The sequence below is a fragment of the Amblyomma maculatum genome, chromosome 1 (genome assembly GCF_055883805.1).
Source record: "Amblyomma maculatum isolate TAMU_Amacu chromosome 1, ASM5588380v1, whole genome shotgun sequence".
NCBI classification, from domain to species: domain Eukaryota; kingdom Metazoa; phylum Arthropoda; class Arachnida; order Ixodida; family Ixodidae; genus Amblyomma; species Amblyomma maculatum.
Genome location: NC_139344.1, coordinates 317,782,166 through 317,797,306, shown reverse-complemented (window position 1 = coordinate 317,797,306; position 15,141 = coordinate 317,782,166). Strand labels below are relative to the sequence as shown.

The window sequence follows — 15,141 nt, the reverse complement described above, 5'->3', positions numbered from 1 at the left end:
TTCCTGGTCTTGCGTGCCTCGGTTTTACCGCCCTTTTTTTCTTTTCTTTTTTTCCTTTCCATCACAGGCCGCTTAAGTCCTACAAGGCAGCGCAAATTCGTTTCCGTCATGACCCGGCTGCCAGCTCAACCTGGACATCTTACAGTTAAAGCACCTCTGCTCGCCTTTGTGGCTGCTTTTCTAGCCCATCACGGCGAGGCGGATTATTCGGTAGATCGTATATACTGGCACGAATCTGAGAAACATTGAGACTAACGTGAGCGACAAACTTATGCTCGGGTGCTTTACTTTTTTGTAGTGCTAGTGGGCGTAGCAATTTATATATACTAGTCACTTCCATCGTACCCTTGTTTTTACTTTCGCTCACCCTTCCTCTTTTCTTGCTCGCTCGTCGTGCATTTTGTTTTCGTTCTCTTCATTGCCGATCAGCAGCCGTCACAACGGAATGGCCCAAGGAAGGTGCGGCGTTTATCAACCTTTGGCGGAAGCTTCTGACTGGCGGAAAGTTGTCGGCTCGCGATTCCAAGTGTTTTCTCTTTTCCTCTCAGCACATTTCCCTTTCCAGCTTGATGTGAGAGAGGATCTTGAGCCAATAAACACGATTAGAAGACGATGAAGATAAGGACTTCCACGGTGCTTTTCGAATTTCACGGCGTCACTCACACAAGCACGTGAAGCTTCAGATCCCAAACTTGACGATCCGGTTAATCCCACGAAAACAGCGGCGGCCGGCACCGCGGTTGCCCAGATCTCCCACCGTGTGTGAGGGCGCCTTCTCTGCACCGATTGGCACGGAAGGAGGCCTCACCGGTGCGTTGTCGAGGAGGAAGGTGAGCTTCTCGCTGCTGACTGACTGACCAACTCGGCAGCTGGCTGAGCGGCGGCTGAGCCGCGAAATACGAAGATGTCGCTGAGCAAGTTCTGGTGTGCGTCTGTGCCCTACAACTGCTACGAGATCGGACATACGTGGACGCCGCACTGCAGCCAAGCCTGTCTCGACGTCTGGTACAACACGTTCACCAGGGCGCTCAGGCTTTACGGAGTCCTCTACCTGGTGAGCTTCCACGCGGTTCTTTGTTGCTTACTTTGCCGCCTTTTCTTTCTTTTTTTTCTTGTGCTGTGATCAGGCCTTTCCTCTCGGTGCTAGCACAGCAGAAGTAGGTGGTATATCAGCTTCAAGCCCGTCTGCATGTGGCACCTGTCCCTACTTAGTCATTACATGTTACTTGCATGCAGAACTGTCGTCACTGTTAACTTGTTGCGGTAGGCACTCTGATCATCGGCTGAAAGTCTGGCTACTGTTAGCCATAGACCGCACCAAGTAAGCGTTTTTATCGGCCATGTGTGTGTGTGTGTGTGTGTGTGTGTGTGTGTGTGTGTGTGTGTGTGTGTGTGTGTGTGTGTGTGTGTGTGTGTGTGTGTGTGTGTGTGTGTGTGTGTGTGTGTGTGTGTGTGTGTGTGTGTGTGTGTGTGTGTGTGTGTGTGTGTGTGTGTGTGTGTGTGTGTGTGTGTGTGTGTGTGTGTGTGTGTGTGTGTGTGTGTGTGTGTGTGTGTGTGTGTGTGTGTGTGTGTGTGTGTGTGTGTGTGTGTGTGTGTGTGTGTGTGTGTGTGTGTGTGTGTGTGTGTGTGTGTGTGTGTGTGTGTGTGTGTGTGTGTGTGTGTGTGTGTGTGTGTGTGTGTGTGTGTGTGTGTGTGTGTGTGTGTGTCAGTATCTTCGCTACAGTATTTCTGAAAACTGTGAGCTTTGCCATCAGTGACTTTAAGAAATACAGACGCTGCTGATCATTTTAACCTTATCATTTATTTATTGTTATGACAGAGAAACTGGCAGCAACCAGACGAAATGTCCGACGGGTTTCTTCACCATGTTTTGCCTCTCTGTTATTTCCATCGAAAAACGCTCGTGCGCACGTGTGGGTACTTCTTGTCGGGGGAGACTTGCAATGTCTCCGAAGAGAACCACCTGATGCTGCAGTGAATCAGCCGATTTGCAGACATTTAGAGCGCTTTGCGTCTACTGCTAACCGCATCAAATTCCGATAGTGCGCACAGAATATTCTGGCTCGGTGTCATTTTGTTACAAGTCGGGGAAAAAGGGTACAATCTGTTATCAGGTATACATGGGAGAAGAAAGATTTCTTCTAGTGTATAATTTCAGCAGTAGTAAAACTTATTCCACGATATTAGTAGAGCGGCAAGATATGTTTTACTTCCATCTTAGTGCCGCCATATCTGAGGCCCAGGTGTGCTAAAAGCTATCTTCGTAAACGTTTTGCATTTATGGAGCGAGTAAGCAGAGTAGCTGGGTGGTTGCTAACATGCACAAAAGAAGTAATCAACACATATAAAGATGTGCAGTACATGTACTAGAGTCATAATTTCCACAATACACTATATATATATATATATATATATATATATATATATATATATATATATATATATATATATATATATATATATATATATATATATATATATATATATATATATATATATATGCTCGTTGAGTCCGTCTACTCGTTCGCCATCTCCTCGTTTTTCTGCCAGCTCCACCTAGAACTAGATGAATTTGTGCCTATAAATTCCTCACAGGACACTAGATCCATTTCAAGGATTGACCATAAAAATGGTTCTGATATAGAACACAACCACTTTGTCTATGAACTGCAGGTCATGATGTGTAATGTTCAAGCTTGACAGAACGAAATTTAAACTGACTTCCTCCAGCGCTTATTAGTACGTATTTTTTGCTGCGTTCACTTCTTTGTCTAGGGGTGAAGTGTGCTCAGGCTAACTGCTACTACGCGCAGACGCATTCTCAAGCACTTTATGATCGAACGCGACTCGTTCTCTCGGCATGGGGGAACCTAGCGTGGCTTTCCCTCAAGGACAACACAGGTACAAGAAAGCACCACGCGGTGACGAAGGCTTCCGACAATTGATTCGCCTTTCTCGAAGCCCGTCTCTTTTTCGCGTGCTGCCGTTATTCGCGCGAAAGGGGCCAGTTATGACCAGGAGGAGGACCGGGCAATTATAGGCTGGGGTCCCCCGTGTCTTGTCTCGCTGCTATTCGGTTTTCGGCGGACGGAGCCATGCGGCGTCCGAGAGAGGTAAGCAAACAGAAACGAGGTCATCCGAAACAGCAAAGGCTGGAGGAAGTAAGGGGGCCTTCGCGTGTATCGGGACGCGCCCGGAGAGTGGCTGTTGACCTTGGTCGCGCATGCGCGCCCTCATGCCTGAAGATCTACCCTGGTTACCTGAGGTGCCCCGTAGAGCGTGCACGCAGCCGCAGCCTCCTTACCGGCGTGGTCTCGCGGGTGGTGGCGTGCTTTGCACGCGTGGCAACATGTCACCGCGGGAAGTTGATTCGGCATTCCGATTTTTTTTTTTTCTCTCATTCCGCATTTTCGCACATGGTTGCAGAGAATGGCAGAAAGCTTTCGGGAGAACAATCCTCAAGCGCACAATTATAATAAGGCAAGGCCGCGCATGCTGGATGGAGTGCCTGTGCACGGGACCCGCCACATCCAGTGTACTTGTGCTTTCGCTTGGTACGTAAGAAAGACACAAACGAAAGTCATTTTACGGTAACCTAATGGAATCGACTGCCCGAGGGAGTGGCCAATGTTACATGTTTTCCTCAGCCCTGCTTGAAGTCTGTTCTGTGAGTTTTACGTTTTTCAATCCATTCGTTGGGAATTTCATTGTACCTTAGTTGCATTATTATGCATTATTGTTGTTATTCTGTTTGGTACTTTTATTTCCCGCGCCGGGGCGGCGCAGTGGTTACGGCGCTCGACTACTGTTCCCAAGGACGTGGGATTGAATCCGGGCCTCGGCGGCCGCTTTTCGATGTAGGCAAACAGCAAGGCGCCTATGTGCTGTGCGATGTCAGTGCACGTTAAAGATACCCAGGTGGTCGAAATTTCCGGAGTCCTCCACTACGGCGTCTCTCATAGCCTGAGTCGCTTTAAGACAAACCCCATAAACCAAACCACTTTCGTTTTGTCGTTGGTTTTTATTTTATACGTATGACACACACACACACACACACACACACACACACACACACACACACACACACACACACACACACACACACACACACACACACACACACACACACACACACACACACACACACACACACACACACACACACACACACACACACACACACACACATACATATATATGTATATATATATATATATATATATATATATATATATATATATATATATATATATATATATATATATATATATATATATATATATATATATATAGACTTGCCGGTTAGATATTAGGCCGTTTTTTAGATGTGAAAGATGTGGCGCGGGGCCCTTATTCTCCTACTTATTTGGCGGCGGACAACTCCGTCTGTGTAGATTGTTTACGCAGTTGCTGCAGCGGATGCCTGATCAGGCCTATAAACCAAGATTGAATCAGATACGAATGAAACGTTACGCGGCGAAGAGATAGCAGCGATAAAAGAGATAGCGAGTGACTGATGCCGCTGCTAGCGAGTCAAGTGAACGTGGCTTTGCGTTTCGGCTTGGGATGAATGCACCGTGATCCCCTGAGGCCGAGCCGGCGCTTTGGCAACCGCACGCTAAAGATGTTTGATGGTCATCGGAAGCACACGGTGGTGACCTTGCATTTATTTCGCTTCAATATTATTGCGGTTTAAGCATGGCTTGAAGTGATAGAGCGAAAGCTGAAAGTGTTGCAGTGATAGCCTCTGTAACACAGCATTTTAGAGCGCAGCTCTTTGGCGCCCGTTCCTGCGTCGTCGCCGTTGGCCTCGTACCCGGGCGACGTCATGACCGGGTGTGACGTCATCATGTCACATCCGGTCATGACTGGTGGTTACGTCGCCAGGAGATCCACGCATATACGAAGCTGACCACGCCGGGCGTTCGATCCAGGCGTCCGTGCGGCGCCTTTTTTTGGCGCTTTCTCGAACGCCGCACCACAGAGCATGTAGAAAGACGCAGTACAGCAGGCATGCATTTAAAATTGGTTGACATCAAAGAAAAGGTGCAGTATCTCACAATTCTACGCGGACACTAACCGAGCTGTAAAGAAATGGAGAAAGGTGGCAGTGAAAAAAGAGGGAGGAGGCGAAAACATTTATTTACAATGAAATGATTTGGGAAGGGAGGTGTGTATGTTGTGCACAACCATACGCACCTCCCTTCCCAAATGAGCTGAGTGGCATACCCTGTTCCGGGACGCCATTGGCCGCCGCCGCTGCCCGATCTCTCCGGACCAGGACAGTGGGGGGGGGGGGGGCTTCAGGTCCGAGCTGGGCAGGGCCGCCTCCCAGCTCTCCCTAGTGGCTGTTTTATAACTTTTATTTTTGTATTTTGCTGGCAGGCCCACACCGTGTGGTATAGGTCAACATATAATATATAACAAATATAATACTTATGGGAGATTTTAATGTGCCAGGTATTCACTTGCCTTCTCTTAGCAATACCGGCCTTGATGCCTCTTTTTCAAAAAAATTGTTACACCTTTCCTTATCACTTGGCCTCAAAAAAATGTTCATGCGAACACCAGGCAAGCGGCAGTCCTAGATCTACTTTTTCTTAGCTCTAATCTATTCGAGAATGATTTCCATGCAGTGCTGTGTTATTTACGGCATATCGGACCATAAGGCTGTATTATTCTCAATCAGCTGCACTGTTCTCAGATCCCGGTTCTAGTACAGCAGTTTTCGTGACTTCAACCACGCCAATGATGTTGGTGTAATTGACACATTAAGTGAATCCTTCCAAATGTTTGAAGAATTATCTTTGACCAGTGATGTTGATATGTTGATGCTGCTGTGGGGTTTTTCGAACATATTGTTAAAACATGTATTAATCGCTTTGTTCTGCTGAAAACAAAAAAAGAAAAATAGAGATTTACCATGGATAACAAGAAACTTACTGAATTTTTCGCTTCGTGTTGCAAGGTTGCATAAGTAAAAAACAAATGGGAATCCTATCAAAATTGCAGAGTTCAATGATGCCAAGGAGGAACTACGCTTCAGGTTGAAGTCTGCCAAGGATTTTTACTATTCTGTTACATTGTCAAAGTTAATGAAAACGAACCCTCGCAAATTATGGAAATCGATACTATCCAGTAACAGTACTTGCAACAGTTTTATAGTTAACGGCGTTCCTGTTTAGGTTCACTGACAATTGCTTCTGCTTTTAATTCCTATTTTCATTCTGTATTCACACTTGATAACTCTATCGTTCCTTCTGTTAGCTGTGACTCTTACCCTCCCATCGAAGATGTCGTCGTCTCTGGTACAGGTGTTCTCAATATGATCCTCCAATTAGGTACTAAAAAGAGCTGTGGCCCAGATGACATACCTAACTCCTTCCTTGTGCGCTACTCACTTTGGACACGCCGATATCTTACCAAAATCGTTATCCACCAGCACTGTTCCCCACTCCTGGAAGCTCGCCAAGGTCATTCCGTTGTACAAATCCGGTAGTACTCAACTACTGCATAACTACAGACCTATCTCCTTAACAGCCCATTCATGCAAGTTACTCGAACATATTTTCAAACATATCATTGAATTTCTTGAAACCCACAACATCCTAAACATTTACCAGCATGGTTTCCGTCAAGGCCTGAGCTCCACTACCCAACTAATTGAATTTGCGCACGACATTTCTCAGTCATTAGATCTAGGTAGACAGGTCGAGAACATTTTTGTTGATTTATCCAAATCTTTCGACACTGCCCCACACCCTAAACTCCTACACAAACTTAACTCTGTTTTAAAAAACCCTTTTCTGGTTGGTTGGATATCCAGTTTCTTAAATCAGCGTTCGCAGTCTGTACACCTTAATTCATCTATTTCCACTCCTGTTAGAGTTTTATCCGGCGTTCCGCAAGGTTCCGTTTTAGGCCCGCTTCTTTTATTATTATAAATTAACGACCTGCCATGTTGTGTATCTGTAAAAATTCGCCTTTACGCTGATGACGGCGTCTTATATCATGGCATTAACACACCACTTGACCATGAAATACTTAACGACTCATTTGCTAATTTTTGTAGATGGTGCAAGGAATGGCGAATGAATAATAATTTCTCTAAAAACGTTTCCTTGTACTTTTCTAGACGCCCATTTCCTTAACATTTCACGTACAGTTTTCACGGTCAGGATTTTGAACGAGTCATGGAATATAAATACCTCGGCCTTCATTTCTCTCATGACATGTCATGGTCCAAACACATTGACATCATATGTAACAAAGCTTTTAAACGTCTCGGATACCTCCATCGTACACTGCGTAAAGCCCCAAAAGACACCAAACATATCACATATAAAACACTTATCCGCCCCATTCTTGATTACGGCTGTATCGTATGGAACCCTTACACGAAATCCGATATAAAAAAATTAGAATCAGTTCAAAGGAAATCAGTACGCTTCATCTTTCACAACTACGGCCGAGATTGTTCCCCTTCTTCCCATTATACAGATTTAGGTCTCGCAGCCCTATCATCTCGCCGATAAGTAGAATGTTCGAAGTTTTTGCGCATACTGGTTCACTCTCAGCGCCTTCCATCACTAAATAATTTTTGAACGTCACCAAGCCTTCCATATCTAGAAGTTCCCATAGCCTGAATCTCATCCCTTTCTTTTCCCGCACTGGGACATTCAAACACAGCTTCTTTCCTCTGACCATTGAACTCTGGAATTCGCTGCCTGGAAACGTCCGCTCGCTACCCATTGAAGAATTTTTGACAGCCATTGCTTCCTAGTGCATTTTTTAGTTTGTTTGCTTTTATATGTTTGTGCTTTCTTGATGCACTTTTGTTTGTTTTCCCACTCCTGCCATAGCCTCATCGAGGCTGCAGTATGTACAAATAAATAAATACTGCCCGCAGAATTTGCACCTACCCGTGAATGTCGGGTCCACGTGTTTTAGTATAGCGGGATTTAGAAAACACCCCGTTTGTAACAGTCTAAGGTGGCACTCTTCAATTCTATCGAGACCTTCGGCGGGTCCCGGGAGTTCCCTCCTGCAGAGGCGTAAATAATTTGTAATGTCCGCATAAGTTGTGAGCGGGATTGGTATGGTTGCCTCGGTAGAACCGGAGGCTTGAGCGGAACCCCGAAGGAGGAATGCTTGGGCAGCCGCGTGAGCGGTCTCGTTCCCCTCCACCCCCTGGTGACCGGGCACCCATATAACCTGTTTTTTTACTAGCAGCCGAATCTGAATTTTTCGTATATGACAATAATATTCTGCGGGCGAGTGGCGCTATCCTACCCCGCACGTAATTTCGGCAGGCCTGTTGCGAGTCCGACATTATGCTTGTAGGCTGCGTCGCATGTGGGTGGCGGACAGTGCAATCTCCACTTCCTCCAACATTAGCCGGTCGTTAGTTTTTAGCACGGTGGTTTTTTTTTATTATTATTATTATTATTATTATTTTTTTTTTTTTTTTTTTTTTTTTTTTTTTTTTTTTTTTTTTTTTTTTTTTTTTACTGAGAGCCCTTTCACCTGCCTTCCTTCGTGCAGAACAGCAATGGTGCAGATGCCATTCTCGGTGGGAATCGCTGCATCCACGTAATATGTGCCTATTTTGCATAAATTTTGCCCTGGCTTCAGGCCTTCCCTGATTATACTCCCAATTCATGTTTTTGGGGAGCGGCTTAACCGTCAAAGTATTTTTCCACACTTCCAGGATGTCCACTCTGTTTTCTGTAGTGGGGAGAAGCCCTAGATTGAGGTCTCAGAGGACTTGCCTGCCGGTGCTGGTCACAGACAGCCTAGTAATTTGGCTTGTTCTGTGGGCCTCAATCAGCTCCCCTATTGTATTATGAATCCCAAGTTGGAGCACGCGCTCCGTAGACGCTCTGGCCGGGAGTCCTAGAGCCTTTTTTACCACCGCCCGAATCATCACGTCGAGCGTGCCACGGTCGCTCTTCCTCAGCTTGAGGTAGGTTGCCACGTGCACCACACGACTAACGACGAACGCCTGAACCAGGCGAACGGTTTCTTTTTCAAGAAGTTCACCGTGTTTGCCGGATATCCTGCCAGTCATCCTACTAATTTGTTCGCAGGTGGACTTCAATTTTTTCAGAGCTGTGGCATTGTTACCACGGTTATCAATTTGTAATCCCAATACCCGAAGTGTGTTCACCTCTGGTATCGGAATGCCGTTTACGTAAATCTATGTTTTGTCCTGGGTCTTTATGCTTTACAATGTGCAAAAGTTCTTATTTATTCGGAGCGCACTCTAGGCCACACTCCCGAGCGTAGTTTTCTACCGTCCGAGGCGGCCTCTTGGAGGGCCTCCTCCATCTGCCCTAGGTTGCCCCTGGACGACCAGATGAATGTCGTTGTCCGCATAGATGGCGTGGAGTACGCCATCCACATCGTTGATCCTCTCTGAGAGGACTATGAGGGCAACGTTAAAGGGCAGCGGAGAGAGAACAGCTCCTTGAGGCGTTCCTCGGGTTCCCAAATAGATGGGTCCGAATTTTTCATTGCCCATTCTGTTATAAGATTTCCGATTTTCTAAAAAAAAATTTATGTAGCTAAATGTTTTCTCGCCGCAATCGGTGGCGTTTAAATTTCTCAGAATTCTACTGTGTTTAAAGTTGTCAAAGGCCTCCTTCAGATCCAGGGCCAAAATAACCCTGTATTCTGAACTTCCGTGAGGGGGATCAATGATTTTCCTATTCATTTGGAGCAGTACATCCTGCGCTGATAAATGTAGAGCAGAACATAGAGGGCGGCAGCTGCTCGTGCTGTTCCAAATATCCGGACAGCCTTTGCCTCACTACCGCTCCATGAGCTTACCAGCGCAGGAAGTGAGAGAGATTGGTCTTAAATTGTCTGTGCTTATCTTTTTGCTGGACTGGGGGATGAACGTCACTATGGATGTTTTCCAGTCATTCGGTAGCACTCCCCAGTCCCAGCAATCATTAATGTAGGTTGTAAAATCGTGTAGAGTTTGATCACTGAGGTTGGCCAGAAGGCCGACCGTTATCTGGTCGTCTCCCGGTGTCATTCCTCGCCTCATACTCATTAATGCGGTTTTAATTTCCGCGACTGTGAATTTTGCATCTAATTTTGGGTTTTTATCTCCAGTGTATGTTCTTAATTCCTCATCTTCGTCTGCGGTCGTACATAAGTATCTCTCTTTTAGTTTGCCGGCGAGCTGTTCGTCCGTGCCTTTGAAGTCATTGAGTGCCCTCCTCAAGTTCCTGCTCTGTTCGCCTTTTGATTTGTTAGGTTCAATGAGGCACCTAAAAAGGCTCCATGTACTTCTCGTGCTGAGGGTGAGAGACCACGCGTATGTTTCCGCCTCCTTGGTTATCTGGGCAACTCTAATTTTATGCTTATGTTTGTGTTTGTTTTTTCCATCTCTTAGTAAGAGACCTCCTGGTTTCCCACAATTGTAAGAGGTGGTTGTCTACTGCCGGGGTGTTTTCGGTGATCTGGAGTTTGCGCGTGAAACGATTCTTGGTTTGAATTAGCGATTTGGCCAAATCCTCATATTTTGATGCGTCGGCACCGAGTGCCGGGGTTGCCACTTCCCTGAACTTTGTCCAGTCGATGAGGCAAGCTGCTCCCCTCTTTTTTTGCGAATTTTGTTCACTGCCTCCTAAAAATCGAATTAGATTCAAAAAAGAGAGAAAGAGCTAGGTGCCGGTAGTGGAAGGCTTCGGACGACCACAAAGCTTCCTTCATGACAATCAAGAAACTGTTAGTGGAGTGTTTCTTGAAGGAATATGTGTGAAAATAAAAAATAGTTGTCTGTAATTGCATATGCATGTCTTGCTCGAAAACTTTGCTTCAATCTATCAAAAAGGGGAAACAGCTGATGAACTGTGCTGCTCAAATTTCGCATTAAGAAGTAACGTAATCCTTGGCAAATTTTTCAATCGGCGGTCTTTGTAATTGGCTAAGGGGGTAGGAAAGGCGCAGTATGTTCTGTGGACACCTGAACCGACAGGAGTTTGTTACGAGTGTCACGGCGACGACGTGAAACTCCAAAAAGCTGCGCTCTAAAATTCCGAGAGCACTGTGGAATTACACGGCACAAATACGGAAAGCCTAAGCGTTGCTGGTGCACACGATGCATCACGTTTGCTGTCATTATCAACTAAATGCACCGTCATTATCACTGCTAATGTCTTGTCATTATCACTAATTGCAGCGTCATTGTCATCGCTGCTATCATCCTCATGGTAGACAAGGAGAATTATGTTATGCGTTACTGTGCCGAATGTGGCGCAGTTGCATGGTTAAAGCGCTCAGCTGGGGTTCTAAGGGAAGAAGGTTCGATTCCCGGTTGAGACAGGATATATTTATTTTGTTTATGGAGCTGGTTACGAGGGACAACGGCGACGCCGCGAAACGCAGGAGCGGACGCAAGAGAGCTGCAGTCTAAAAAGAAGCGGCGCATTGCCTCTCACGGACCGTCCCAGCATCGAGAGCGCTGCACCCGGACGCTTAGCGCAGCCACAGTTTCTGGCATTGATCCTAAGGTACACATCAGCTCTGCACCATATATTATCGAGTGCCCGGTCTGGCTCACCCGCTCTCACACCTACACATGGGCCAGCAAGCGAAGGCGATATGTATACGACCATAGTTTATACACCGGAGAGCTCCCTCGTGCAGCTGCAGCCTTTAAAAGCCCGGATGAAAAGTTTATCTAAAAAAGCAGCGGCGCCTTGGCCAAGTCCCTGTTTTAATGAAGAGGAAGCGAGCGGAATATAAGAATCGGGTGAAATGTTTCGAAATCAGCACCGGGCGTTCCCATCGTATACACTTACCCGCGGAACTCCGAAGAGCACCGCCGCCCGTTCTGTCCGTGGGAACTGCGCTCTGTCCGTCGGTGAACCATATTCGGCGTAGTTCCCACACTCCTTGCCCCGCGTTCAACTAATCACGAGTTCGCACATGCCGTATCGGGGGGGGGGGGGGGGGGGGGGGGGGGGGGGGGAATTGCAAAAGACATCAGTACCTATTTCGAAACTGTGCAGCTGCATGCACGTTGAGTATTTCAGGGGTGTCTCACTTCAAGCCTGCACCGTTTATCGAGCCTCATCCTGCACATTCTTCTGATATGTGACTGTTTTCACAATGTCATCCTTGATTCGATGAGTCCCTTTATAGACTGAGGCGATTTGATTTTGTGCTCGGACAAAATATGCAGAACAAAGAAGTTGTGTCGAAATCTTGTCGCGCATGCATGTTGAGCTGCACGGCGTTAGGCAAGGAGACACAATCTCCCCAGTACTATTCACAGCTTGCTTAGAGGAAGTATTCAGAGGCTTGGAAAGGGAGCAGTTAGGGATAAGGGTAGATGGAGAATACCTCAGTAATCTGCGATTTGCTGATGACATTGCCTTGCTAAGCAACTCGGGGGATGAACTGCAAATAATGATTGATGACCTAGACAGGAAAAGTAGAAAGATAGGCTTAAAAATCAATATGCAGAAGACTAAGGTAATGTTCAACAGCCTCGCAAAGGAACAGCAGTTTACATTAGGTAGCGAAATACTGGAAGTAGTAGGCGAATGTGTCTACTTAGGACAGGTAGTAACCGCAGATCCGGACCATGAAAAGGAAATAACAAAAAGAATAAGATTGGGATGGAGCGCATTTGGCAAGCACTCACAGATTATGACTAGCACCTTACCGGTATCGCTAAAGAGGAAAGTATATAACAGTTGCATCTTACCTGTACTCACCTATGGGGCTGAAACGTGGAGGTTAACCGAGAGGGTTCTACTTAAGTTGAGGACAACTCAGAGGGCTATGGAACGAAAAATGATATAGGGTAACATTAAGAGATAGGAAGCGTGCAGAGTGGGTCAGAGAAATAACTCGAGTTATACTGACATTCTAGTGGAAATTAAAAAGAAGAAATGGGCATGGGCAGGACATGTAGTGCGAAGAGAGGATAACCGATGGTCGCTTAGGGTAACAAATTGGATTCCAAGGGAAGGAAAGCGTAGCAGGGGGGCGGCAGATAGTTATGTGGGCGGATGAGGTTAAGAAGTTCGCAGGCTTCAAGTGGATGCAGCTTACACAGAACCGGGTTAATTGGAGAAATATGGGAGGCCTTCGCCCTGCAGCAGGTATAGTCAGGCTGATGATGATGATGATGATGACGTCATCGCTCATGGATCTTTGAGCGCATTAGGCGAACGATTTGATTTGAATATAATCAAATGAAGGGTGTGGTGGCACTGCAGTATCAGCGCAGGCTGCACCGCTTACGTTTACAGTTTCTTTTTTTTTTTTTAACTTGCTTGCATGCTTCGCGATGTTCTCCGTATGGTTGTTCTGGTCATTATCATATTGGCCGTTTAAAAGCGCGCTATGAGATGGCTTATAACATTTGAAGCGCTAAGAAAACCTGTTCGTTTGTCTGGTATCTCAATGCCACCTATACTGTGGAAGCCATGCGTAGGCCATCGTCGTGCCGTTGACGTCAGTGTGATTAAGTCATGCAGCGATAAGCATGCGCAGTTGCCGCCCTGAAGATGCGAAGGCGGTAAGGTCCTAACGGTATGCTAGAACGCACGCGCCTGTATGGGTTTGGAAGGGATCCAAGCTGGAGATGGAGCAGGCTCCTGCAGTTTCAGAGCAATAACGTCCGCAACTCGTGCCACATTTTACGTTCAATCGCTCTGACGCACGCCTGATACAGCGTACGCGTAACATTAACGGACGTAAAGGAGCTCAGATAATGCATTGTATAAAGGTAGCACGCTTTTCCGTCAAGGCACCGTTTGTGCGTGTGGAGTGATTAAAAGGTGGGAAAATGCGGTATAAGCAATATCGTCTTGTAAGGTCGAAAGAAGATGTCGATCGCCCAGAACAGACACTCTGGAAAAACAAAACACGTGTATACACCTCGGAGACTTTTTTGTGAGGCGACTGGTTTAAAGAGAAGGAAAACAATCGCATCAGGGGAGCGCCTCGTTCGCCGTAGGAGGTTGCGAAAAATGGTGGGCGGGGAAAGACAGACACGCACGCTTGCACGTCTGCGGTGACGCACGTGTATATGTGAACTCATTACCTTTTTCTTTCTTATTCATCCACTTTTTTCCCCCCGACGTCGGTGGAGGAAGTTGGAACGCTTTCTTTCGAGCCCCTCCTTAGCGCGAAAGATTTGATGACCGCGATGTACTCCCGGGCTATACGTGACGGCAAGCGCGCAGCAGTCTCAGTACGGCGTAAATGGCCATGTATGACGTCATCGAATCTGAACATGGCCTGGCCTGATCGCCACGGCCGATTGCTCTGTGCTTGGATGGTCCTCTACAAAGCCTGCCGCGGTGGCTCAGTGGTTAGGGCGCACGACTGATGAACTCAAGGACGCGGGAGTATAGACCACCAGCGGCGTCCGATTTTCGATGGAAACGAAAAGCGAAGCACCCATTTACGCCAGTTCAGTAGCAGAGCCTCTTAACCACTAAGCCACCGCGGCGGGTCGGCCGATTTTTGCGATTAATATATTTGAACCTCTTGCGTCGACGAAAACCGGCGCCCTGACTTTCAAAGCAGCAGCTTTCGTCTAGCTGGCTTTGTTTCGTTGTCGTAAGATCGATGGATTCTTGGGTCGTTCCTGCCTGCGAAAAGTAAGAAAGAGAAACGCTAATTGCGTATGGCGCTCAGCTGGCCAAACGCCAAGGAATAAGAGCCACCCGATAACATATCCGTTTTTTACGGGAACAAGATTGTTAGGAAATTATACACAATAATTACAAACTCTGTGATGCGTAAGTTTAGATATCCTCTTTGAAAGCTTCAGCTAATGGAAGAAGCTCAGGTCTGATTTGAAGGTGCTTGAGTAATACCGGCCACTGACTTGCAATGCATTTCGCATGCTGTCCTCACCGATAGATCTTAATCATGGTCTGTTATCGGCGGAGAGCTTATTTCTTCAGACGCTTCATCTCGATTCCATGTACGGGCTAAGCGAACAAATAAAAAAAAAAAATGTCAGGTTTTCGCCACACGACCACCGAGCCATGGCGTCAACACTGGCCTCGTAGCTAGCCGGTGCTTGCCCTCGCGCTTGCTCGATCGTTTCTCGAGATAATGCGTTGGTTCAAACATCGTCGATGGTGAACCGCTCCTTTG

The 15,141-nt window shown here is 46.6% G+C and overlaps 1 protein-coding gene across 1 annotated transcript in view; it reads left to right on the top strand.

Annotated features, from left to right (window-relative positions):
- Positions 1 to 384: 384 nt before the first annotated feature.
- Positions 385 to 15,141, top strand: part of LOC146207205 (transmembrane protein 135-like) — a 34,838-nt gene continuing 20,081 nt past the window's right edge. The window contains exon 1 of the mRNA XM_084608622.1: positions 385 to 1,054. Within this exon, the coding sequence (XP_084464748.1) occupies positions 905 to 1,054 (150 nt within the window). The 5' untranslated portion in view covers positions 385 to 904. The remainder of the gene's footprint in view (positions 1,055 to 15,141) is intronic.